The 25580-nt window shown below is 54.7% G+C and overlaps 1 protein-coding gene across 2 annotated transcripts in view; it reads right to left on the bottom strand.

The window, feature by feature from the left end:
* NTRK1 (neurotrophic receptor tyrosine kinase 1) overlaps nt 1-25376 on the bottom strand; it is a 33459-nt gene extending 8083 nt beyond the window's left edge. The window contains exons 1-12 of one of the 2 annotated variants that reach the window (XM_082204004.1): nt 24904-25376; nt 16705-16779; nt 15759-15830; nt 7422-7490; nt 6291-6451; nt 5967-6118; nt 5564-5690; nt 4330-4665; nt 3993-4010; nt 3590-3657; nt 3001-3103; nt 429-575 (exon numbers count right to left, since the gene is read on the bottom strand). In XM_082204004.1, coding sequence (XP_082060130.1) covers nt 429-575; nt 3001-3103; nt 3590-3657; nt 3993-4010; nt 4330-4665; nt 5564-5690; nt 5967-6118; nt 6291-6451; nt 7422-7490; nt 15759-15830; nt 16705-16779; nt 24904-25259 — 1684 coding nt within the window. In that variant the 5' untranslated portion in view covers nt 25260-25376. The remainder of the gene's footprint in view (nt 1-428; nt 576-3000; nt 3104-3589; nt 3658-3992; nt 4011-4329; nt 4666-5563; nt 5691-5966; nt 6119-6290; nt 6452-7421; nt 7491-15758; nt 15831-16704; nt 16780-24903) is intronic. The other variant, XM_082204005.1, reaches the window with a different exon arrangement.
* Between the last annotated feature and the right edge of the window lie 204 nt (nt 25377-25580).

The raw sequence follows: 25580 nt of genomic DNA, 5'->3' as shown, positions 1-25580 counted from the left end.
TGTGCGGAGGAGAAAGGGAGCTCTGAGTCCAAAGTGGGAGGCTGAGAGAAACTCTCATGGGGTATGCAGAGCTCCTGAGGATCCCACCTTGGCTAACCCGCCCCATGGCCTGGCTCTCAGATACTAGCACAGGAGAGGATGACAGAGCAGACAGGGCTGCCTGCCATCTAAAGGGTCAAAGGGGGGGGCATGAGGATGCCCTGCTATTTGTTCCACCGGCTAAATCCCTTTGCAGTGGGACTTTGGGGGTACATCCGCAGCTCCCGCTGGGCTTACATTGCCGCCCCCTCCCCTATCCTAGACACGCTCCATTGCCACACTGGCCCACCCCTTTCCAGCAAAATCTGCCTATGCATTGAAATACCCACATGAAAGGCCCCACCCCCGCAGAAGAATTGCTCCATCCATGGGGCAATCCAGGCACTCACAGGCATTGCAGAAGTACTGGGGGTTCTCGATGAAGTTGGTCTTGAGGACGTCCAGCTTGCTCTCCGCAGAGGAAAGGGGGCTGCTGCCCCAGTTCATGAACTGCAGGGATATGGCCAGGTCATCCTCTTGCGCCAACACAGCTGACCCTGTGAGATGGAAGCCATGAGACTCTGACACAAGCACCTTCCGCCCCAGGGCAGGCCAGATGGGGTGGGGTGTTCAAAACCCCAGCTCTCTGCCTGGAAAAACAATGAGCTTGCCTACCTGGGGAGGAAGGTCTCCTGTGCTGAAAATTGCTATGCGCACACAGAGTTTTATCCCACCATCCCAAGTGCCACAGAAGAAGCAAAATAAAAAAAGCTTTTGGCATGCCCATAAATTCCCTTGTGGAGGGGTGGGGGCTCAATAAATTTTAGAGTAACAACTGAGGTCAGGCAGGAAGTTGTCTTCCCTGTGGAATCAGTGCTGGGATAGAGCTCACCTTGCCCAGCAAATCCCCCTGGGGGAACCAGTGAGGCCTCTCCCTCTGCCCTCCAGCCCTAGGCCAGGGACCAAGGCACATGGGGGGGGGGGCCTTCACACAAGGCCTCTTGGCCAGGGAAGCTCCCTGCCTCCTGGATGCTTTTAGCCTGATGGTAGTCAGCTTCTGCGGGCCCACGAAATGCTCAAGGCAAGGCGGCAAAAGGAGCAGGAGCCCCTCCTGCTCCCCCCTCCCTTCGCTGCTCTGAGTGGGAGGCATTGGCAAGGGAGCAGTAACCGGAGCGTTTAAGCCTCCAGTAATTACCGTGAGAGGGTCCATAACCAGCAAGCCTTCCCCCCCATGCATCTTCATCAACGTCAGGGCAAGGATGCCTGGCTGCAGGAGCCTGGCAGGAGTGGGAGGAGGTGGGGAGAGAAAGTGACTCGAGATCTATAGGGCTGGTGGCTGGGGAGTTGGCAGGGATGGGGGGGGGCTCCAAAGGCAGAGAAAAGTCTGGAGAGTCAACCAAATGACATGTGCAAAGAGGCAGCCTCCTCTTCCAGGATAGGGGACCAGATCCACCCCACAGAAAGGAGCAATAGGAAGCCACTGGGCTCCATCCTGCTCTGCATTCTTGACAATGACCCACAGCAAGCAGGGAAGCCAGCAGGCATTGAGCTTGGGACCTACCATGGAGTTCCAGCTTTTCTTCCTAGAAAGACCCTGCAGGTCTCTCTGGCATCTGACTCTCTGTCAGCTCTCCCCACTTGTAAGCTGCCCCCCATGGCCAGTGTTAGAAACTGGGGTAGGAATGCTAGGATCCATGTGACCCGTGGGACCTAGGTTGTGGGCATCAAAACAAAATGTCTAGGTGCCTTTTTTCCTTTTTTTGCTGCCACACTACCAGACCAGGCAGCCCTGCAGCAAAAAATAAAGATGCTGAGGGTGAATCGGGGGGGGGGGCACTTTCAGCCAGTGCTCACTTCACCAGCACCCAGAAACTCACACGAACCCCAGTGGTCTGAATGCAGCCCTCTCCCTCTGGGGGCACTGCAGTGGGGGTGGGGCACAGTGAAGAGGCTGGTCTTGCAGCCCACCCTCAGTTCAGTAGGCACAGGCTCATCCACCTAGCCAGTCCAACTGGGCGGGGGCTTTGAGCTGCCCCTGCTGCTGCTGCTGCTGTGACATCTGGCTGCACAACAACAAGTGTCTGCTTCTCTGCCCCCCCTCTCCCCACCCCTCCCTGCTGCCATTCCTGCCCCCCTGGGGGTGATCCAGGCAGATCAAACCCATTTACAGCCTGAATCAATTCCAGCAGTGAATTAGCAGCTGATGCCTGCCTGAAGGGGGAGGGAGAGGAAGGCTAATGAAATGGGGGAGGAGATGGAGGGAACCAGCTCAGCCTCCACCACCTTCCATTCCTTCAAGCGGGGTGCAGCTCCCTTGCTCCCCGCAGCACAATAATTTAGTTGGCCAAGAAAGGGTGGAGGTAGCCACTGCAGACTGCGTGGTTGGGAAAGGTCCACAATGAAATCTCAGAGAGGCCAAAGTTGGGGGTGAAGCACAGCTTCTCATGGAAAGTGGTGGGGGAACATCCAGCCGCCCCGGGACTTGGTTGCTCCTGCTTCCTCCTGTCCTTCCAGAGAGCAGGTGTTGGTATAACAAAGGTCAGGGCTCTGATTAGTATCTATTTAGCCACAATAGCTCAATGGAACCTCCAGCTTCAGAGATAGTCTATCTTTTGAGCTCCAGTTGCAGGACAATAAGCAGAGGGAGGGAGGGAGGGGGCTTCTGTCTCTTCAAGCATTTCTCATGGGCTTCCCAAAAGCACCAAAGGAAAGCAGGTGTTGGTCCTGTGCTTACAATACAGCTCCCTAGAGCTTCCCCACTGTGAGCCCTCCTGACACCAGCCACAGGAGCCACAGGCAGGCAGGTCACGCAGAGGAAGGAGAACCGCCCCTGTCCTCCTGGCTCCACTGGCACAATGGAAGCCTTTTGTTTGGGTGCTGAGCAAGACCCCTGGTCCCGTTAGCAGCTGGCAAAGAGGGTGGAGAGGAGGGAGGCACCCACACCTCAGAGGCCGAGCAGGAGGAGGGCTGAGGGGGGCTTACGGTTAATTCCAAACTTGGAGTGCTGCCCACACTTGTTGAGGATGATCAGCATGATGGAGAGGAAGAGGCAGGCACAGACTGCCAGGACCACGGCCACCGAGATCTGGAGGAGGAACAAGGGAACCATCAGTACCCCAGAAAAGCCAAAGGGTCCACCCAACCACAGTGGCCAACCAGGTGCAGGAAACCGGGTGCACGAGCAGCCCTCTCCCTGCCAGTGGGTCATGTGAGGAGCTGCGAAAAAGCCCTTCAGTGGCCGTCTGGCTTCAAGGCCCAAAGGAGCAGGCAGAGCTGGCAGCACACCAGAGCCAGGCAATTTCCGTCCTGTGTCCAGGAACTCCTGCCTGTGGCCTCCTTTGTTGTCGCTTTGCACATGCTCAAAGGCATGCCTTCCTTTAACATCAGCTCAAATGTTCTCGGCTGCGCAGGTCCCCACCCGGCCTGCTTGGCGCATATGAAGCCCTGGGTGAGATCCATGTGCCCAACTGGCAAAGCTGGACGGGCCGCTCTTTAGCCATGGCTCCACCATCACTTATGTAAGCCCAGACCTGTGCCCACTCGCCCCACACAGCTGGTCCCCAGGCCTCACCCCAATGGTGTGCTCCTCGGGAGTCTCCACTGGCCCTCCACGCTCAGTGCTGTTCATGTCACCTTTTCCTGGGGGCAGAAGAAGAACCGGGAGAGGGAGGTTACGCCGTTCGCTCAGACTTCACATGGAGGCCTCCAGGATGCAACCCAGATGGCCCCACATCTGTCAGGGGCCTCCTTGGGGTCTGCCTCTCCTGGCACAGATGCCCCCTGGCTAAGATGGACGAGACAAGGCACAAAGACAGTTTTGCAGCTCCTGAACTCCAAAGCTGCAGCTCAGTGGCTCATTTCTCATGCTGAGGTAGGTGTCTTTCCCCCCCCCCCACCATCTAGGGTGTTCTGTGGCCCCCTTCTCCCCCCAGCCCTGTTGCAAAGGGACCTGCACATTTTTCCCAAATACTCACCCACTGGCGATAGGGAGACTAAGGCAGCAGTAAAAAGAAATAAGAGGAGGGAGAGCCCAGTTAGCCTCTGGAGGCCACAGTTGCAGATACCCCACCCCTTGGTGACCCACAAGCACAGTTGAGGAGTGAGGGAGCTGGTGTGGCTGAGCCCCATGCCCGCCATGGGTGTTCCTGCCCCATTTCCCCCATCCAAACCAAAAGAGGGATCTTTTCTCCAAAGCCAGTGCAGCAGCCAGGAGCCGACTTCAGCTGCACAGCAGGCCCTTCCACCTCCTCCTCCTCCTCCTCTGGTTTTAAGGCAAGCTTTGGGGTCACCTCACAGGAGAGAGCCCCGTACCAGGAATGGGATCCTCTGGACGAATGCCCACCCCAGGGGGGTCCATGAAGTGCTGGTAGGTGGTGCAGGAGTGGTTGCCCAGCTCGTTGCGCACCAGCAGTGTGTAGTTGCCATTGGAGACGTGTGTGGGGTTGTCGAAGGTCAGGCACCCGTGGACCTTTGTGGTGTTCTTCTCCTCGGGGAAGAACTTGGTGTACATGAAGTCATTCTCATGCAGGGCTTCGCCGTCCAGCTGCCACCAGATGTGGGGTTTGGGGTTGCCGTTCACAATGAAGGGGATGCAGTCCTTGTGGAACTGTCGCAGGACGGAGCCCACCTCAACAACCACGGCAGGAACTGGGGAGACAGCGGGGGGGGGGAGCCAGAGCCTCTGAGGTGGGAGCAGCCACTGTGCCCATCTCCTCTCCTGGGACCCCGGGGGGAGGGGCTTCCAGTCAGGGGGCTTAATATTGCAAATGGCCTGTCAACCAGGCCTCGTGCGTGGGGATTGGAAGCCACAGCAACAGCACATATTGGATTGAATGGGGATGGAGGGGGAGAGAACTTTGGGTGCTGGCAACATTTCTGTGTCTGTATGAGCAGGATCCCTGGATCCCTCCCACCTGGAAGCCCCTTAAACCCAGATCTAATTGCTGGATGAAGAGTTAAGCCAGAATTATGGGATCAGCCCAGTGACATTTTTATGTTTTGTATTTTTGTTTTGTTCTTGATTTTTTTTTAAAAAAAGGATTGTTACACTGTGTGTGTGTGTGTGTGTGTGTGTGTGTGCGTGCGCGCCTCCCAGACCATATCATTTATTTATTTTGACCTCTCATTTGCATGAAGCTCCCTGCAAGAGCCCCATAACATTCTTATGTCTGCTTTCTCCAATTGCAAAGAGCTTTTCATGTAGGGGAACATTTTAAAAAGTCACTCCCCTCCAAGACTTAGCCTGAAACAAGAGAGGCACCTCATTCTGCTGCATGTTTCAAGGTGGCCACACGTACCCTGCCCTAGGAGCCGATTCTCTGTCAGACCCCTGCAGCCAGAAATAGCCCTTTGAGTTTCAAAGGGGCCCTCAAACCAGCAGGCCCTTCTCCAGGCTGGCTGGATGCACCCGAGAAATGGCCCTAGAGCCCCCAGCCCCCTCCCCTGGAAGGGCAGCTGGTGCTGGACACCCACTCAGCCTGGGAGGGAGGCCCCTCCCAGAGGGAAAAGACCAAGAAGGCTGCAGGAGACAGATGAACTCTCTTACACGTCACATTCAGCTGGGCCACGTCCTCTGCAAGTCCAGCTTCATTCTCTGCCTGGCAGGTGATATTCTGGAGGTTGAAATCAGAGGAGACTTTCCAGATCTGCAGCTGGAGTTCAGACTCAGACTTCTGCATGGACAGATGAGATGCTCACATTGAACATGTGGCTGAACCAATGAAGTTGGATAGAGAAAGGCTGGTCACACACTACAGCCCCCCCCCCCAGTACCCGCCCTCCAAGCCCTGCTATAAAGCTTGGAGTGACTGAGGGATAATCAGCTTCCTAGAGGAGGTCAGTCAGTCATGGACTGGACTTTGCCTGTTTAGCCCCAATTCCTGTTCTCCTCCCTGGCACATGGTGGCCTCTGGGGACAAGGCCACTTGCCTATCCAGGTTGGTACTTGCCTGGGTGATGCGGGGAGGAAGGTCCATCCAGACGTTCGGCAGCAACCAGCGCACATCTGGCCTTGGCTCTCCAGTGAAATTGCAGGTCAGGGTGACGCTCTCTCCCTCTCCCAGGGGCTCCTGGTTGTACTCAATCCAGACCCTCGGGAATTCTGCCCCAAGAGAAGGGACAGAGCAGAGGTGGCTGAAGGCAGGCTCTGGCCAGCAACATCCTGCCCCACGGAGGAAGCTGCCTGGTGGCTCAGATGGGCCCCCAGATGTGGCACAAAACAGGGGCCATGGGAGATGGCAGAGAGGGCCCCACATAGCTCCCTACTCACTCACCACAGCCTGCAATGGTCATGTTAGCCACAGGGATCACCTTCTCGCCCTCTGCCACACAGTGAAGGGACTGGTTGCCCAAGGACTCGGCCTGCCTGCTCTCCTGCCACACCTGCAGCCACCGGAGGCGGCAGGTGCACTGGAGAGGGTTCCCAATCAGCACCCTGGGGGGGGGGAGAAAGGGGGGAGGTCACGGGCAGTTCAGACTCAGGCAGTGGCCCCAAACTCTGAATGACAAGCTCTACCAAACCCTGCAGAAAACTCTGAAGAGGAGGTGTGGCCATCCCAAGAGCATCCGTTTCCTCATTAAAAAACAAAAAGACCCCACCAGTTTCTAGCCCTTTGGGGAGGTTTAAAAACACGGCATGAGTGCCCCCTGGCCCTGTTGCAAGAGCTGTTTTATCCTAGCCAGAAATAGGAGGACAAAAGTCTGCTTCCTCTCCCCTCTCCTCTTAACATGAAGTGGATCTTCAGAACTGCGTCATGGGACAGGACAGAACTTTGGGTCATTATTCCAAATTAATGAAGCCAGAAGAAAGCAAGGGCACCACCAGGAGGGAGCTGGCGGATGACTTGGCCTGGGGAGATTCACAGCTGCAGCCCATGCAGAGACATGGATGGGGTGGGAGCAGCAGGAGGGGGGTGCTTCCTTCTGCAGGTGTAGGAATCATAGAATTGTAAATTTGGAAGGAACTGCAATCCCCTGCAAAAAAGGAGTTTGTCAGGCATTTTACACCAGCTGAAATTCTCCTTTCCACCAAAGGAGCAGGAGTCCACCCAACATTGCATCTTTTCAGCTGGCCACCCAGCCACCACTGACCACAGTGACTCCCAGGGGAGGGTGCCTCAGTTTCTCTCCAGCAACATGATTCAAGTGGCCACAAAGGCGTTTAAGCCCTTGAAACCTTGAGGTCAGGATGCTTGCAAAGCACCAGAGCACAGTCTCTCGCTCCCCTCCTGATGCTTCCTATGAACAAATCAGCAGAGCTGCCCCCTCTTCCCCCTTTGAAAAAGACCTCAAAACCTCAGTAGCACCAGCAGGAGGGCACTGCACATGGGAAAGGGGTTTGGCCCTGAAGCACCACAGCTCTCCCAAATGCCCCGTCCAGAAGGGGCTAATGGGAGGAGACTTACAGCTCCTGGAGATGGAGGTGGTGGAAGAGCCTCCAGGACAGGAAGCGCAGCTGGTTGTAGGCCAGGTTCCTGCACAGGGACAGAGAGAAAGAGAAGCCTCGTTTGCCTTGGGGTGGGTCTCTGCCTGTCTCTGCTAGTGTATGACAGGCAGAAGTTAAACAGGTGCAGGGGCTCCTGGCTGAAACTGCCACCAGAAGAATTGTTAACTGCAGGCCATCTCTCTCTCTGCTGCAGTGATTGTTTTGCTGAGAGAAGCTGGGAAACAGGTCCAGGCTGAACCTTGGGTGCTTGGGAGCAATGTCCCCCTCCCTTTAGAGCCTTGCAGGCTCCCTACTGGATCAGGCCAAGGGAGCCCATCTAATCCAGCCTCCTGTCCGCACAGTGGCCAGCCAGAAGCCTCCAAGCAGGACCCGATTGCAACACAAACACTCCCCTCTGCCGGTTCCAGCAACTAGGATTCAGAAGCATTTGCTGCCTCTGACTGCGGAGGCAGAGCATGGTCATTGTGACTCGTAGCCCTAGGGAGCTTTTTCTCCTCTATGAATTTGTCCAGCCCCCTGTTAAAGCCCTCCTGGCTGATGGCCATCATTTCAGCCAGGATCTTAACAAGGAAAGCCCAAAGAGCAGGAAGCCAGTTTCAGCCCCCCTCCCCCCCCAGCTGATCTCCCAGGGCCAACAATGCCTGTTCCTCTGAGCCCCATATTGGATCTGGGCAGGAAGCTGGGGGGTGGGGGGTGGGCTGCCAGCCGCTGGCCATGAGCTGCATGGGAGCAAATCAATATCCCCGTGTTGTACAGGGACATTAACACTAACTATGATAAACAGTGTCCTCCCAGCCCAGGGCTGCAACGAACATGCCGGGGAGGGCAGGGAGAGGAAAGCTGGAGGTGGGGGCAGTCAGGGAGGAGGAGGAGGCTGGGGTCTCCATCCACTCCATGTCCATGGTCTGTGGGAGAGAGACAGCTTGTTTGGGGAGGGGGCTGTTCTTGGATGAGGGGTGGGGTGGCCACACTTTGTCCCACTGCATCCCTTATATGTGGGGCAGCCCCTCACCACAAAGACAGAGCTGACACCTGCTTCGGCAAACTGGCTATAGCCAGGGTCCACCCTGCCTGTCAAGCATTTGCCCAAACCAGACTGGGAGGCCACATGGGGCAAAGGGCCCTCAGGGGCCAGGGGACCGCTCTTGGTGAATTTCCCCTGATCCACCTGCTCTCCATCTCTACTGGGGCAAAGAAGCGCCTCGGAAGGTGCTGGAAAGGGGAGAGGTTTGCATTTGAGGGAGGGTGTCAGGGTTACTTCCAGATCCTAGCTCACAGAGGATCATGCTAGCCAGCGATCGTTAAATAAAAGTCTTTATTGAGTTACAGTCTCCATTCTCAAGCTGCTGCGTGCAACCCTACGTCTTATGCTTAGATCGGCGAAGCTCCGTCTGAGTCTCCGCCCCTTGCGCACCAACTTAATATCCTAGCCCTGCTCCACCTTTTCCGCCTGACAGTTCTCCTCTGGGTCCCTCTGCCCCCCTGGGTCTCTTCCTTCCGGGATTCTTCTGACGCTGACCCCCCTGACTCTCCTGTCTCCTTGCGCCGGGCTTTAGGACCTGGCTCCCTTTCCGGGCTGCCTACTGCGCCACCTTCCTGTGCATTTGAACTTGGCGCGCGCGCCCAACCTTCCACTTTCCGTCTAACCGTCACTTCGCTCCCCGATGAAGGTGTGGCCACTCCTGACTCGTGCCCTCCCTCCTGTTGCGAGCTGCCAGCGCTTGCTCCCTGGCGCTCTTCCTCTTTCCTACTCTCTGGCGGTGACGTTGGTCCCGATCTCCAACTGCTCCCCTCTGAGTCCCCTCTGGCTCTTTCTTCCTGGGGTGTCCCCCTAGTCTCCCCCCTTGCCCTGGCCACTGGTGCTCCTTTTTGTGAATCTTCTGATTCACTGGAAAGACTCGGAGATCTCGGGTCGTCGTCATCACTCATCCTTTCTTCTGCCTCCTCCCCCTCGCTCTCTGTTTCCTCCCTTGCCCTCGCCTCTGCTCCTGAACCCCTGACATCCATCCCCCCTCGAAGCCCCCTCTTCCCCCCTCCCCTCCTTCCGGTGCGGGAACTGGGTGCTGCAGTGTCAAGGGGACGAATGTCGGGTACAGTTCACTTCCCATGGCGGGCCTCCATCCGAAGTCTTCCGGTTCTTCCTCCCTGCTCTCGTCGACGACGGTCACCTCTGCTTCCATCTCTGTGCCGCCGTGCTCGAGACCCTGGTCGTCCCCGAAAACGTCCATGTCCGTCTCTCCCTCGCTTCCTTCTGGAGGCGTTGCTCGTCCTGGACCCTCCAGCCACTTTCTGCGCCACTGCTCCTCTGGTCGATCATCCCACCAATACGAGGGTTCTGAAGCAGATCCCGAGGGCGACCCCTCCGGGGAACGGGCGTCTCGTGTCGGTTCCTCATCCGAGTCGAACCCCCGGAACGTGCTGGCTGAAAGTGTGGGCGTGAAAAGCCAGTCGTCGAAAAAGTCCGCTGGCATTGGCCTATGGGGGAAGAAGGCATGAAACTCTTCCTTGAGCAGAGGTTCATCTAAAGCGTAGCCCGGCACCCAGCTGTTGGCACTGGCCGGGGTGCCCTCCTTAGCGAGAAGGTATTCTACCCCCTCTTCCCCCCATCTGGAGTCCAAAATCTCCGTGACTTCGTTGAGGCGCACCTCCTGTGCCACTCCCCGTTGCCTGGTTCCCTCTCGGAGCGGACTCGGCGCCGTTCCGGGTTCCTGAAACCTGTGCGGTGCCTTGTAGGGAGTGAGCACCGATCTGTGGAACACCGGATGCATTCTGGAACCCTCCGGAAGCGCCAGCCTGAAGGCCACCGGGTTGACCTGCTCTTCGACTTGGTAGGGCCCCAGTTGCTTATGCCCTAGTTTCTTCTTGGCCAACGACCTGGCCGGCACTGCGTGGGCTGCTAACCAGACCCAGTCTCCCACATGGATCTCTTCGCCAACCCTTCTGTGTTTGTCTGCCTGCACCTTGTATGCGTGTTTGGCCAGCTCCAGGTGCCGCCGCAGCTGATCGTGGACCTCCTGCAACTCCGACGCGAACGCATCTGCTGTCTGCGGCTCCCCCTCCACCAGTCTTTCCAGTCCCGGGAAGGTTCTGGGGTGCCTCCCGTTGTTGGCGAAGAACGGCGTGACCCCCGTGGACACGTGCTTCGTGTTGTTGTAGGCGAACTCGGCGAGCGGCAGGTAATCCACCCACGTCGCAGGCTGTTGATTCGCATAGCATCTCAGGTACTGCTGCATGATGGCATTGACCCGCTCCGCTTGCCCGTTGGTCTGCGGGTGTCTCGCCGACGCCAGGTTGATCTTGACGTTTAGGAAGCCCATCAGCTTCTGCCAGAAATTCGAGATGAACTGCCGCCCGCGGTCGGACAGAATAGACCGTGGCAGACCGTGAACCTTGAACACGTGGTCTATGAACAGTTTGGCGGTTTGTTCCGCCGTGGCCACCTTCGCACACGGGATGAAATGTGCCATCTTGGAGAACAAGTCCACCACCACCAGCACGGCCGTCTTGCCCCTCGAGCTGGGCAGATCCGTGACGAAGTCCAGGGCGACTCTCTCCCATGGTTCGACCGGAGTTTGCAGCGGTTCCAACAGTCCGGCCGGCGGTCTGTGCACTGGTTTGGCCCTCTGGCAGGTGTCGCACCTCGCCACGTAGTCCGCGACCTCCCCTCTCATTCCGGGCCACCAGAAATCCCTGGCGACTAATTCCACCGTCTTCTCCTTGCCAAAGTGCCCGGCAGTGGGCGCGTCGTGCAGCTGATGCAGTACCTTGGCGCGAAGTTTGTCTCCCGGCACGTAGATGGCCCCTTTGCGGATGAGCAATCCATCTCTCAGCTGGAACCCGTCGGTCGCTGCCGTGCCCCTTTGCATCTCTGCCATCTTTGCTTGCGCGAAGGAGTCATTCTGCAACGCTCGTCGCACCGCCTCCAGGTCCACTGTCGCCGCAGCGCACGCCCACACTGTTGGTGCGAAGATGTGCATGGCGGCCGCTGGCGTGGCATCCTCCAGATACTGTGGCTTACGGGAGAGCGCGTCCGCCATGATGTTGGTGTCCCCCGGGACATACTCTATCCGGAAGTCGAAGTTCGCAAAGAACTCAGCCCAACGTATCTGCCTCTGGTTCAGGAACTGTGCCGTGCGCCAGTGCTCCAGATTCTTGTGGTCCGTGCAGACCTGCACCGTGTGCTTGGCTCCAATCAGGAAGTGCCTCCATGCTTTGAACGCTGCATGAATAGCCAGCAACTCCCTGTCCCAGATGGTGTAGTTCTGTTCGGACTTGCTGAGCTTCCTGGAGTAAAACGCTCCGGGCCTCCAAACCCCCTGCGGGTCCTTCTGCAGCAGGACTGCTCCGACGGCCCTGTCCGAGGCGTCTGTTTCAACTCTCATCGGCCTGCTGGGGTCGACATGAAGCAGCTGTTCCTCCGACGCGAAAAGACGCTTGAGTGCCTGAAAGGACTGCTCTGCCTGCGCTGTCCAGATGAACTTCTTTTTCTTGGAACTGAGCGTGTCCGTGATGGCCGCTGTCTGCATAGCGAAGCCTTTGATGAACTTGCGATAGAAGTTCGCGAAGCCGACAAACCGTTGGACCTCCTTCCGGTTGCGTGGGCTTTTCCAATCCAACACCGCTCGAACCTTGGCGCTGTCCATGGCGAGCCCCTTGTCAGACAACTTGTAGCCCAGGAAATCCACCTCCGTCACGTCGAATTGGCACTTCTCCAGCTTGGCGTAAAGCCTATGTTGCTGGAGCCTGCTCAGCACTTCCCTGACGTGTCTGTCATGCTCCTGCTGCGATTCCGAAAAGATCAGGATGTCATCCAAGAAACAGACGCACGTCTTGTAGAGGAGCCCCGCCAACACGTGATGCATGAAAGCTTGAAAAACGTGGGAGCCATTTTGCAATCCAAAAGGCATAACTCTATATTCGTAGGTGCCCAGGGGCGTGAACATGGCTGTCTTCCACTCATCTCCTTCCCGCATGCGAATGAGGTTGTACGCCCCTCGCAGGTCCAACTTGGTGAACACGCTGCCCTTGCGTACTTTTGCGAGGAGGTCGTCGATTCGGGGCATGGGGAAGTCCGACGGCTTGGTGACACTGTTCAAAATGCGGTAGTCCACTACGAGTCTTTTTTGGGGCGTGTCTCGCTTCTTCACAAAGAATACAGGACTGCCCCCCGCTGCCTGGAACTCTCGGATGAAACCGCGCTTCAAATTATGATCTATGAACTCTTTGAGTTCCTGCAGTTCGTCTTCAGACATGGAATACAGCTTCCCTTTGGGCAGCGCCGTCCCCGGCAGCAGGTCAATTTTGCAGTCATATGGTCTGTGGGGGGGTAGCTTGTCTGCCTCCTTCTCGCAGAAAACCTCCAAAAATTCTGCGTACTTGTGGGGAATCGCTTGCAGCGTGCCTAGCAGCAGCTGTGACTCCTCTTGCTCCCCTTCCTGCCGGGGCATGATGCAGTGTTCAGCACAAAAGGAAGAGCCGAAGGTCAGCTGCCTCTGGTACCAAGCCAGCGTCGGGCTGTGCTTGTCCAGCCAACTCATGCCCAATACAATAGGCGTGTCCGAGAGTTGAGTGACGTTGAAGCTGATGATTTCCCTGTGATTTCCAAGCCGCAGCACCATAGGTGGCGTCTGCTTCACCACTTGCCCCCCTAACAGCTCCCTGCCATCCACCGTGACAACCTGCAGGGGCAGCGTGGCAGGCAGCAACTGTATAGCGTGCCGGTCGACAAAGTCCTGCCCTATGAAGTCTGCATTGCTTCCCGAGTCGACGGTGATTGGCACGTCCATGGTGATTCCATTGGGTAGCTGGAGCGATGCGGTGAGCCTCACTACTGGCTTGGGCGGGAGGGGGTCCATGGGCGGTAAAATCTCTGGGGACTGCTTCACTGACACGTCTGGCTGGGCCCCAGTGCCTCTTCCTCCAGCCAGACATCGTCGTTTCCCTGCTGTGGTTCTCCGTGCTGCGTTGCTGCAGTCACCATTGCTGAGGCTGCAGTGTGCTTGTGGAGCCTCCGGGGACACTCTTTCGCCATATGCCCTGGATCCTCGCAGATATAACACTTCCTGTTCCCTCTAGGAGGCTTCGCTTTCACTGCTGCCGGTGCTAGGGCTCTGGCTGCTGACTGAGCCCTTGCACTCCCAACCTCCATCGGTTCCACCCCTCCCCCTGTTGGAGGCGTGGATTGCGCACGCGCTGCTTCTCTGGGAAGGAAGGAGGAGCCCCTGGCTGGTTCGCGCCCGCTGCGCCCTTCGCCCCTGCTCCACGGACGTTCTTCCAGCCGCACCCCCACCGCCAGCGCCCTCTGAACGATCTCCTGCGTGGTCCGGGGTCTCTCCCCCCTCGCAATCTCATCTTTAACCGAGTTGTGCAAGCCCTCCCAAAAAAGGTCTCTGACAGGAGCCGAATCTCTGTCCCATTCCAGGGCACTGACCAAAGCGAAAAAGCGGGCATGATACTGCCTTACGCTGGCCCTCCCTTGCCTTAGTCCATGCACCTCCTTTCGGGCAAGATCCACGTCAATGCTTGATAAAAAACAGCCATCCATCGCTTTAATAAAGGCGTCCGCATTTTGGAGCGCAGGATCCTTATCTCTCCACAAATTGCGCAGCCATGCTTTTGCGTCTCCATGCAAATGGGACATGATGAACCCCACTTTCTCTTGTTCATCTCTAAAGTCTTTGTGCAGTAGTTGCAGTGCACACATTACGTCTGCTCTAAAGTTGGGGTACTGTTGCAAATTCCCATCGAAGTGCGAGACTGGACCGCCTGTGCGTCTCCCCAACCCAATCCCCTCTGATTTGGGTGTCTGTTGCCCTTGCTTCGTAAGCACGTCCAACCTGACCTGGAGATCCCTGTAGGCGGCAGCTGCTTCCTCCTCTCTCTTCCTGGACGCCAGCGCCTCGGCATTCAGTCGTGAAACTGCTTCTCTGAGTTCCGTTATTTGCTGTTCGGCCGTCATATTGTCTGCCGTTCGTGAGCTCTCTTGTAGGCACCCGCTTTCCCTCCTCTCCGCGAGGCCGTGGATGCCCACAATTTGAAGAGACGGAGCTTACTGTCAGGGTTACTTCCAGATCCTAGCTCACAGAGGAGCACGCTAGCCAGCGATCGTTAAATAAAAGTCTTTATTGAGTTACAGTCTCCATTCTCGAGCTGCTGCGTGCAACCCTACGTCTTATGCTTAGATCGGCGAAGCTCCGTCTGAGTCTCCGCCCCTTGCGCACCAACTTAATATCCTAGCCCTGCTCCACCTTTTCCGCCTGACAGTTCTCCTCTGGGTCCCTCTGCCCCCCCTGGGTCTCTTCCTTCCGGGATTCTTCTGACGCTGACCCCCCTGACTCTCCTGTCTCCTTGCGCCAGGCTTTAGGACCTGGCTCCCTTTCCGGGCTGCCTACTGCGCCACCTTCCTGTGCATTTGAACTTGGCGCGCGCGCCCAACCTTCCACTTTCCGTCTAACCGTCACTTCGCTCCCCGATGAAGGTGTGGCCACTCCTGACTCGTGCCCTCCCTCCTGTTGCGAGCTGCCAGCGCTTGCTCCCTGGCGCTCTTCCTCTTTCCTACTCTCTGGCGGTGACGTTGGTCCCGATCTCCAACTGCTCCCCTCTGAGTCCCCTCTGGCTCTTTCTTCCTGGGGTGTCCCCCTAGTCTCCCCCCTTGCCCTGGCCACTGGTGCTCCTTTTTGTGAATCTTCTGATTCACTGGAAAGACTCGGAGATCTCGGGTCGTCGTCATCACTCATCCTTTCTTCTGCCTCCTCCCCCTCGCTCTCTGTTTCCTCCCTTGCCCTCGCCTCTGCTCCTGAACCCCTGACAGAGGGGCTTCCTGCAAGCCTCACAGGAGACCCTGAGTGGGAGCAGAAGACAGTCAGGTTCTTGAGAGGGGAGGCCTGGTGATGGGCTGCCTTCCCTTCTTCACCTCCACCATAGCAAAGTTCACCTGGCCAGCAGCTTCCTGCTGCCTCCATCCACGTCACCACAATCCCAAAACAGAGCAACTTGCTAAGCAAGTCTCCAGTACTTGAAGAGCAGGAGCTCCCCTGGCCCCATCCCAACTGACGTTCCAAGCAAGGAAATTGGGAGTGGAAGGGGAATCACAAGGTAGGTGGCTGAAATTCCCAGAAACAACTCCAAGAGTTTGGTGGTGGCTGCTCCTTGGCAGCCTGAGGGGGAAATGGAGGCCCAGGGCAGAGGAGCCCAAGCAGCCCTGTCCTCCCCACGAAGAGGCACAGTCTGCCCTGCACTGGGCAATGCAAAGGTGTGGACTTGGGAAGTGCTTGTGGCTGAGGAGCCAGGTACTTACACATGCGTCAGGTTCAGGCTGCCTCTGAAGGTGTCTGGTGCAATGAACTGCAGCTGCGTCCTTGAAATGGTTCTGCAACAAATGAGGCAAAGTCAGTCGGAGCGCAGCTGGCCAGGAAGCCGCCACCCCACGAAACCCAAAGTCTCCGTTGCAGTGGCCTGTTTTTGCTGCAGCAACACTTCTGTACCTCCATGCCTGTCTGGGCCCAGGAAGGCAGTGCCACCTCAGGAGAGGCAATGGCCAAACGTCCCTGGCCTCAGCAGGATGGAGCACAGGATGGAGGCAGGCCAGTCGCAGGCGGGTGGAGTGGAGAGTGCTCCTGACAGTGGGGCTCCTGAAGCCATAGTAGGGTCCTTGCCATGCATGTCAGGGGGGCTGGCAAGAGGGCAGATGGTGCTGTGTGGGGCTGGGAGTGGTGAGGCTCTTCCATGGGGCTCTCTGCCCTCACCTTAGAAAATGACACTGGAGGAATTTTCATCCTCAGCAATGGGAGGAAATTTCCCAAGACACCCTGGGGCAGGGGGAGGCTGTTCACTCTCTCCTCTCTGCAACCTGGCCCTGACATCATTCCCAAGAAACAGGTGCCTCCAGTGAAGCGCCACTGAAGCCCACCTGTGCTTCAGAGAGTCCTCATGGACCCTCAGGCTTAGGTACCTGCCCTGAATCTGGGGCACCTGCGCCAGGGCTCCTCCTGTTTGCTCAGCATGGGGGGGAAGCATTTCCTTTCCCTTCCTCCAAAGCTGCCTGAAATGAGGGAGGTGCAGAAGGAGGTGGGGTGGAAGCAGACCAGGAGCTGGAAGGGAAGCAAAAGCAAAGCTACACACTCTCTGCTGTGGCAGAAACGCCTCACTCTCTCTGCCCAAAGGAGAACACCACACACTTCCAGCCGCCTCCTTGGCCTCCTCACAGACCCCCCAACTGGAGCACCAAGCAGCCAAGGACTCACAGGTTCTTCAGCTCTCGAGGATTCTTCATGTCATCCTGAGTCAAGTTTGTCAGACCAATCTGGTTCTCAATGACTCTGTGAAGGAGAGGAGCCTGTCAAGCCATATTCATGCTGTGTCATGATTAAATGCTTGCCTAATAACAAGTCTGAATAAACATTCTTTCTGCGGCACCCCGTGGGGCTCAGAAGCCCAGTTATGTCACCCCTTGCCTGCTCCCCCCCCCTTGCACCAGAGCTGCTGAAACAGCTTATCCAGAGAAGGCCTGTGTACATATTCAGGCTTGTCCCCCCCCCAAAAAAAAGTCTGTTCACTGTTGTCAGAGCTGCTTCCAGATCCTAGCTCACAGAGGATCACGCTAGCCAGCAATCACTTTGTAAAAGTCTTTATTGAGTTACAGTTTCCATTCTCCAGCTCCTGCGTGCAACTCTACGTCTTATGGGTCAGACCGGCGAAGGTCCGTCTGAGTCTCCGCCCCTTGTGCACCAACTTAATATCCTAGCCTTACTCCACCTTTTCCGCCTGACTGTTCTTCTCTGGGTCCCTCTGCCCCCCTGGGTCTCTTCCTTCCTGGATTCTTCTGACGCCGACCCCCCGGACCCTCCTGCCTCCTTGCGCCGGGCTTTAGGACCTGGCTCCCTTTCCGGGCTGCTTACTGCGCCACCTTCCTGTGCATTTGAACTTGGCGCGCGCGCCCAACCTTCCACTTTCCGTCTGACCGTTTCTTCGCTCACGGATGGAGGTGTGGCCACTCCTGACTCGTGCCCTCCCTCCTGTTGTGAGCTGCCAGCGCTTGATACCTGATGCCCTTCCTCTCCCCTGCTCTCTGTTGGTGACGCTGGTCCCGATTTCCAACTGCTCCCCTCTGAGCTCCCTCTGGCCCTTTCCTCCTGGGGTGTTCCCCTAGGCTCCCCCCTTGCCCTGGCCACTGGTGCTCCTTTCTGTGAATCTTCTGATTCACTGGAAAGACTCGGAGATCTCGGGTCGTCGTCATCACTCATCCTTTCTTCTGCCTCCTCCCCCTCGCTCTCTGTTTCCTCCCTTGCCCTTGCCTCTGCTCCTGAACCCCTGACAACTGTGAAGTTGTCAAACTTTAGTTTATGGTTTATTTTTATTTTATTTTGACTTGAAAGAAAACTAAAAAAACCATTTATGTCCTAATAAGGCCATTTTACTAAGAAGAGGGGAAAGCAACCAGCAAGAAATTGAGCCTGAAGGGAAACATAGGAAGCCATTACCTTGAACAGTGGTACCTCGGGTTACATACGCTTCATGTTACAGACACTTCAGGTTACAGACTCTTCTAACCCAGAAATAGTACCTCGGGTTAAGAACTTTGCTTCAGGATAAGAACAGAAATCGTGCTCTGGCGGCACAGCAGCAGGAGGAGGCCCCATTAGCTAAAGTGGTGCTTCAGGTTAAGAACAGTTTCAGGTTAAGAATGGACCTCCGGAACGAATTAAGTACTTAACCCGAGGTGCCACTGTACTGAGATAGACTGAACTGGTCCATCTAGCACAGCATTGCCTACACCGACTGGCAGCAGCTCTTCAGGAGTTTCCTCCAACACTGATTCTGCTCAGAGTAAACCAATTGTAATAAGTGGACAGTAGCAACTGGTGCCTCCATTTCAGAGGGTCTACTCTGAGAAGAACTTTGTTGGCTACAACCTCATTTTTTGAGAAGCTGGGAAATGGTTGTGGGGCTTCCTGCTCCGGCCACTGAGCTGTGTGGATCTTCCTTCCCTGGCACTGCCTCTTCTCTTCCCGCCCAGCACCCCTGCAGCCTTGCCAGCTTCTCTTTGAGTTCCCTCTGCAAGCACAAGGCAGCCCCCCCCCCCCCCCCGCTGCTGAACAGGCAAAGGCTGCATGAAGTGAAGGGAGGAGAGGAGAAGAGGCTTCAATTTCAAGACTGGCTGGCGGGGGGGGGGCAGACACGGACCCCTTGGCTCTGTTGTGACAGACAGGCTGGGAACCGCAACAGAGCAGAGGATGCCCCTTGAGGGATTTCACTCACACCCAGGACAACCTCCACTGCAGTCTCTCCAGAAAACCTCCCCGAGTATTGGATCAAAAGAAGCCCAGTGGGGCTTTGGCAATGCCCTGGGATGGACAGGCCTGCTGCAACAGAAGCCCACAGGATGTGGCCTGACAGTTTCCCTCGCACATTGCTGAATTGCACCCAGAATCTTACAAGCGAAGTGGATAGAGATCTGCTATGTTTGCTTATTCAGATAAGTCTGTTCCACAGAGCTGCCCTTGCATCTCTCGCTGTTAGTGCGATGATCATTATTCCCATTTGGGGGTGGGAGGAGCAGTCCACACTTTCTCCCTTGCACCTTTTCTGATCAGGCTGTGAGGCGTGAAGGCTGCTCTCTGCAAGACCCTTTCCACCTGGCCAAGGGGACGGGGCCCAGACTCACCCAGCTCTACTCAAGAGGCCCCTGGGAGACTGGAGGGACATCACTATGCCTGACAACAAATCCTAATTATTGGATTCTTTTGCCCTATCTTTTTGTGCTTGCTTAACAGCTGTGTCATGCTCGTAATATTTTATTCTCTTGTTAATTATGCTGTTTTAAATGTGCATTTTATATTTGAAATGTTTCAGATTTTGTTTTTGTTTTGTGTTAAATATGTATTCTGTAGTTGACTTCCTTTGTAATGTTTTATTTTGAAATCTTTGAGATGGTATTTTAGTCTCCTGTTAATTGTGTTGCTTTGATTGTGTAATTTATATTTTACTTTCTTCAGAAATGTTTGATTCTGCATTGTTTTGTTGATGTTTAATATGCTGTAAACCGCTTTGAGATTTTTCTTAAAAATATAAAGCGGTATAGAAATGATGAAATAATAATAATAATAAAATAATAATAATACAGTAATAGTAACAACAACAACAAAAGCTGATTCACTGGTGACCCACCCAAAAGTGGTCCCAGTGGCTGCTTGGATGCAGTTTAGGCCACAACACACTCTTTGAGCTTCCCTGGATAGAAAGTGGTTTCTAGTCTAACTTATTCAAGCATATTAGAGAACTTGGAGTTGCTTAAGGAATAGGGGGCAGCAGAAAAATCCCAGAGCACCCTTCACAGCACCTTCAAGTGGGGAGAGATTTCTAAGAGAAAAGGCAAACTATTTCTAAGCCTCTTTAAATCATGTTCTGCTTCTGGTGCCACATGTGACTAATGGTCACTGGCATGACTAGTCGTCTCCCGCCTGTGAATGGGAGTGGCATCGCCCACATTTGCCCAGCCTGCAGCTGGCGTCTGTCCCCCATAGATCTTCCAGGAATGTTTCTCCCAGCCACAGCCAGTGGGGGATAATTGATGGACCCTTGGAGAGAAGATTGTAATGGCCCATCAGCTGCCCTCCATTTATAGCACAGAAGATGGAGAAGAGCTATTAGCAAAGTCTCCGACAAGGAGGCCTCAGGGGCTGCAGCATCAGGGCAGGGGGACCTCCACACCCCTGAACAGCCAAGTCAGATGCAGATCATACCCTCCCTTCCTCGCTCCTGCAAAGAAGTCTTTGTATTGCTGCACCTAGAAAGGAGTTGGGCTGGCTGGCCACAGCCCTACAAGAGGCTGAATTTTCTAGCGTTCTTCAGGTGTGAATGTAGGTGAGCTCCCCATATGTCCATTAGGGTGGTATGCAAAATTTGCCAATTTAAGGGTGAACAGAATACCTGTACAAGTCAAACTGGACAGCTGGCATGGTTACAACCTCCAGTTCTAAAATCAGCATGATAATGATTAACTTTTCTCAGTTGGCTTTCCCTAGAAAGCACAAATATTAATGCACACAGATTTCCATTCTGCTGAAATCATACATTAAACAGTTTTCAGCTCTTTCATTATAAAGAATAAAATCTAACCTAAGGGAAAACATGACAAAAGCTATTGAGGTGTCGTCTTTTAAAATCCTTGAGGGTGTTCCAATAAGAGCAGTTTCCAAGTAAAGCTTTGAATTTGTTTGAATATAACACACGCCAAAGCTGCAGTTCTCTGCACATTTACCCAGAGTGCTTTCCATTGAAATAATTTTACTTTTCTGAGTAGTAGGAACCCCACAGGGATCGCGCGGGTCCCGGGGGCGGTGCACTCCCCCCCACACTCCTCTTCCTCCGCCAGTGTCTCCTCCTGGATCCTTTGCTGTCACTTGGTGGTGTGGAGTGCCTTCCATCAGCTTCGGCTGGTGGTCCAGCGCTGCCTAACATCTGTTGTCTTATGCTCTGCTAACCTCTAGGTTAGATTATTCTGCAGTGTATTACACATAAGGCTACCACTTAAGATAGTTCAGAAGCTTCAACTAGTGCAGAATTCAGCAACTAGGTTGCTCATCTGGTCAAGATCCCTTCTCTTGATATGAATCTACTCAGACCCTGAGCTCATCATCTGAGGTCCTTCTTCATGTGCTGCCTCTGCAAGAGGTGGGTGGCAACGTGAGAATGGGCCTTTTCTGCAATGGCTCCCCATTTTGTGGAATGTTCTTCCCATGGAGGCTTGCCTGGCTTGCCTGGAACCTTCATTACATATCTTTAGGTGCCAGGTGGAAATGTTTCTCTTTAACCATATAAATAATAATTCTTCTTCTTCTTCTTCTTCTTCTTCTTCTTCTTCTTCTTCTTCTTCTTCCCAGGGCTTGGACTGATTAACATTCTGTGGCCTTTTAAATGTTTTTGTGGGAGGGAGAGGGGTTATTGGTTTGTTTTTGTTTATGTTTTATTATGTATTTTGTGTTCTCATTTAGTATTTTTATGCTGTGGACTGCCCTATCATCTTTGGATGAAGGGCAGTATACACATTTGTAATAATAATAATAATAATAATAATAATAATAATAAGCCCTGACAATAATAATAATAGAAAAAGGCAGGGGTGGGGGCCCTATTCTTCTCACCCTCCACTCCATACCTTCCCTTTGACGAAGACAGCACAAATACTTGGGGAGTGGGGGTTCAGAGTTTCTAAGATAGTTCAAAAAAATTGGTGCGTTGGGTAGCCTGAAAGCTCTGTGGTCAGCTTGGGCAAAAACTGAGAATTCACTTTTGGGAAATGTATTCATGGCATTTTTATGCTGCCTGATAAATTGACATTCTCAGGGGAGGACACTTATAAGTAAAAACAATTAAATACAGTTAAAAGGTGGAATGAAGTTTGTAATAAACAGGAATTGTGATTTCTTATTTCTGCGCTATTCTGCCCCCACAAAGGTGTTGGGCCTGTCTTACAAAGGTCCTTCTAGCTGCCAATTCATCTGCCTCCTCTTTCTCCCAGGCACCTGCAAATCAGAGTCAAACTGTCTCTGGACTCAGAGGATGCACTGAGGGGTCATCTCTGATATCCCTCTGGAATTTATGGGATGCATTTGAAATGTGTACTAAGTCTTTGGCTGTTGCCACATCTTGTATGAGGGACTTCCATAGGTTCTTATTGGTGTGTGAAGAATTTATTCTACCTAGTGCAATTGTCAAACAAGGTGAAGCCACCTGTTAATTAGTCTTTTCTCTAAACTGCAGCACCCCCACCCCAGCCTTCCTCTGTGCGGAAAGTGCTCCAGCCCAGAGATTGTTTTGGTTGTGCCTTTCCAGCTTGCTTTGTGTTCTCTCCTTCTGGAGCCATGACTAGGCATGGGATAACCAGAATCACTGCACCACAGATAGATAGCATGGTGTTTGTTCTGCCTGTTGGACTGTCAGCGCCATCCTTAACTATTCCCATTGCCGACACTGCCTCTTTCACAACCCCATTAAACTGAGCAGCCCTTCCCCCCCCCCCTGCACTCTTGGACTAACTGAGACACCGTTAGGCTACCATCTTGGCCATGCCATCATTAAAATAGTTCACAGAGGGAGAGGGTTGGAGGCCAAGCTGGGATGAAGGCGAGAGGAAGGGGACTCCTCTAGCATCCTTTCCTGGGTGGTTTCTCCAGGAAACAGCCTCTCTCTCTCTCTCTCCAGGCAGGGCTGACGCACTTTCCCATCCCGGCAGCAAAGGGCGAGGTGGGGGCAACACGCCTCAGGGGAGTCAGAGTTGCCCGCAAACACATCGTGAGCAGCCAGGCTACTTCCTGGACCTGAGCTGGCATCAGCCAGGGAGTCTCTAGGAAAAGGATCGGCAGCCTTGAGGCCCAGACGGGCTCCCAGTAGGACGACTGGGACCAGGAGGAGCAAAAGAGCAGCGCATTTCATTGAGCAATATTACTTATCACACTGTGAAGTAATATTGGCTAGGGAAGCTAATGTGCTTGGGCGGCAGTGGATCCTGGATGTTGTCTGCAGATGTTGCACAGCTAAACTACAGATTAAGCTACAGATGTTGCACAGCTAAAGCCACTAGGCATGCCTCCCCCTCCCCAGCAGCCGTTGCCATGTCCTGCTGCTTCCTACCCTTTACCTTCCTACCGCTCGGCCAGCCTATCATTGCCCTTTGCTCAGGAACCCCAGAGTATTTGAAGACTGCGGCTTCTCCCGCCGCCTCTGTCCGCCCCTCGGCCGCTGGCCGGCCGCCCTCCCCCAGCGAAGAAGCCAGGCCGGCTCTGCCTGCCTCTGTCCGGCTCGCCCCTCGCTGGGCTTAACCGCAGGTCCCTCTTGGGGCCGGTTTATGACGGACAGAAGCGCAGCAGTCCCGGTCCAAGTCCCATTGTAAGGAAGTGGCTTGGAAAGGCTCGCTGACATCCTCCGACTGCAGGGCTGCCGGTCCACCTCTGAGCTGCTCTGGAAGCGCTCCTGGCCGAAGGAGACGCAGCCATAGTCCGAGGGCCGCAGCGAGCAGGTCGAAGTTGCTCCTCGCTTGGCCAGAATAATAGATTCGTAGAATCGCAAATTTAGAAGGGACCCCGAGGGTCATCTAGTCCAACCTCCTGCAATGCAGGAATCTCAGCTAAAGCATCCATGACAGATGGCCTTTCGACCTCTGTTTAAAAACTTCTAACGCCTTCGAGGGAGTCCACTGTCGAACAACTCTTCCCATCAGAAAGTTCGTCCTGATGTTTAGTCGGAATCTCCTTCCTGTAACTTGAATCCATTGGTTAGGGTCCTAGCCTCCGGAGCAGGGGAAAACAAGGCAGGAGAAGAGGCACCTCGGCAGAGAGGGCAGCACCGGGCAGGCAGGCAGGCAGGCAGGCAGGCAGGCAGGCAGGCAGTAGCCTCTCTCTGCCCCTAGTACTCTGCTCACTGTCCCACTTGCCCCAATTCAGCTTTCTCAGTTTCTGTCTGCGTATTGCGAGGCTCTCCTGAGTTTTGCTACCATGTCGGAATGAGCATCCCGTGCCTTTAAGCGTGGGCATTGCACACGCAGGGGTTTCTTCGGGAGGGGGGAAAGTGGAGCTGTGATGGCGTGGGCCGCCCCCGCCCCCCGTTATCCCATACAAGGATGTGCCTGTTGTATAGGAGAAGAAAGGTGCGTGTGTGCTTGGAGGGAGGGAGACGCCTGCGAAGACGGTAGGAGAGGAGAGAGCGCACCTGTTTGCGCAAAGGGACAGATCACTTTAAGTCGCCCCCCCCCCCAAACCCAATTCCAAGTAGGCTGCATTCGCTTTTTCCAACAGGAGTTGCGATTTTGGTCCAATAATAAAAAGCTTAAACCTATTCTTTGATGTTAAGATAATGCTATTCAGAAGATGTAATAGAAAATTACTGTTCCATGCCGGTTCTATTTCCATTCAAGGAAGTGCTCAGCGGAGGCGCCTATCCGAGGTGAGCGCCTTCCTAAATAGTGCTGTTCTTTGGTGGCATTTTGGTTCTGGGTTCTCCACCCCTTAAAGATTTCACATGGGGGGGTCATCATTGGGTAGAGGCTTATTCAAACTCATCTTGTGCTGTAAGAGCATGCAGTGGGTCAAGATGTGCATAAACTTGCCCCCCAACTCTATTGTATAGACGTTTATTTAGGGTGGGTGTGTACATCTCTGATTTTTAAAAAATAAGAGACAACTTAGATACTAGATTCGCATTCTCTCACTTTTAGGAAGATCCCTTAAACCTCTACCGGCTCCCTGTGATCCTAGAGATGTTTTTCCCCAGCTTGCTTTGCAAGAAATGTGTCAGTCAGAGGTCCAAATTCTCTGGAGGCAAAGGCACCCCAACTTCGGCTGCGCCCTTCTACTAGGAACTCATGGAGGAGTTAGGCAGGAGTTGCAGAACCCCATCCCGTTCCCATCATACCTACCCACAGGAAGCCGCCCCCGGGCAACACTCACATTTCTGTGAAGTTCTCCAAGCCCCGCAGCTGCGCCAAGTTCTGGATGGTGTTGGGCTCCTGGCAGAACAAGGTGTTCATGTAGCACCTGCACTGCTCCAGGCAGGGCGAGGCGGCGCTCCGAGGCAGGAGCAACCCGGCCAGGCAGAGGAGCATCCCTGCACAGCCCCAGAGCATCCTTCGTTCACGGAGAGGCATCCTCGGCTGTCGGCTCAGAAAGTCCCGCGGCTCCCCATCCGCCACCACCCAACCCAGCAGCCTCGTCCGGCCCGGTTCTGCTCTCTCGCTGAGCCTCTTCCTTTCTTGTAAGTCATGGACCATATGCACGCACTCTCTCGCAGACACACAATTGCTCATTTCCCAACCTCAGAGGGCGGAGTTTGCTCCAACAACACAGAAGCCCTCCCTCTCCAATCGAGTGACCGCCTGTCTCAGTGGACACAGCAGCGAGAGCAATGGCCACGTGGCTGTGCCTCTTCTCCCCCTGGAGCACAGAGGAAGGGAGAGGAGCTCCTGTGGCCCCAGCAGCCTCCTTCCAGGGTGCCCTTCTCGCCGGTGGTCGCGGTTGGCCCTAGTGCCCGGTGGGAGCTTGGAAGGAGCGCGCGAGAGAGAGAGCAAGACCATCACCGCCTGCGGGAAAGCCGCTGGAACTCAAGCCGCCTTTGAACCAGCACAGAC

The sequence above is a fragment of the Podarcis vaucheri genome, assembly GCF_965113315.1.
Source record: "Podarcis vaucheri genome assembly, chromosome: 16".
NCBI lineage: Eukaryota > Metazoa > Chordata > Lepidosauria > Squamata > Lacertidae > Podarcis > Podarcis vaucheri.
Note: the sequence above shows the minus strand (reverse complement) of the source record. Positions and strands in the feature narration are given on the sequence as shown.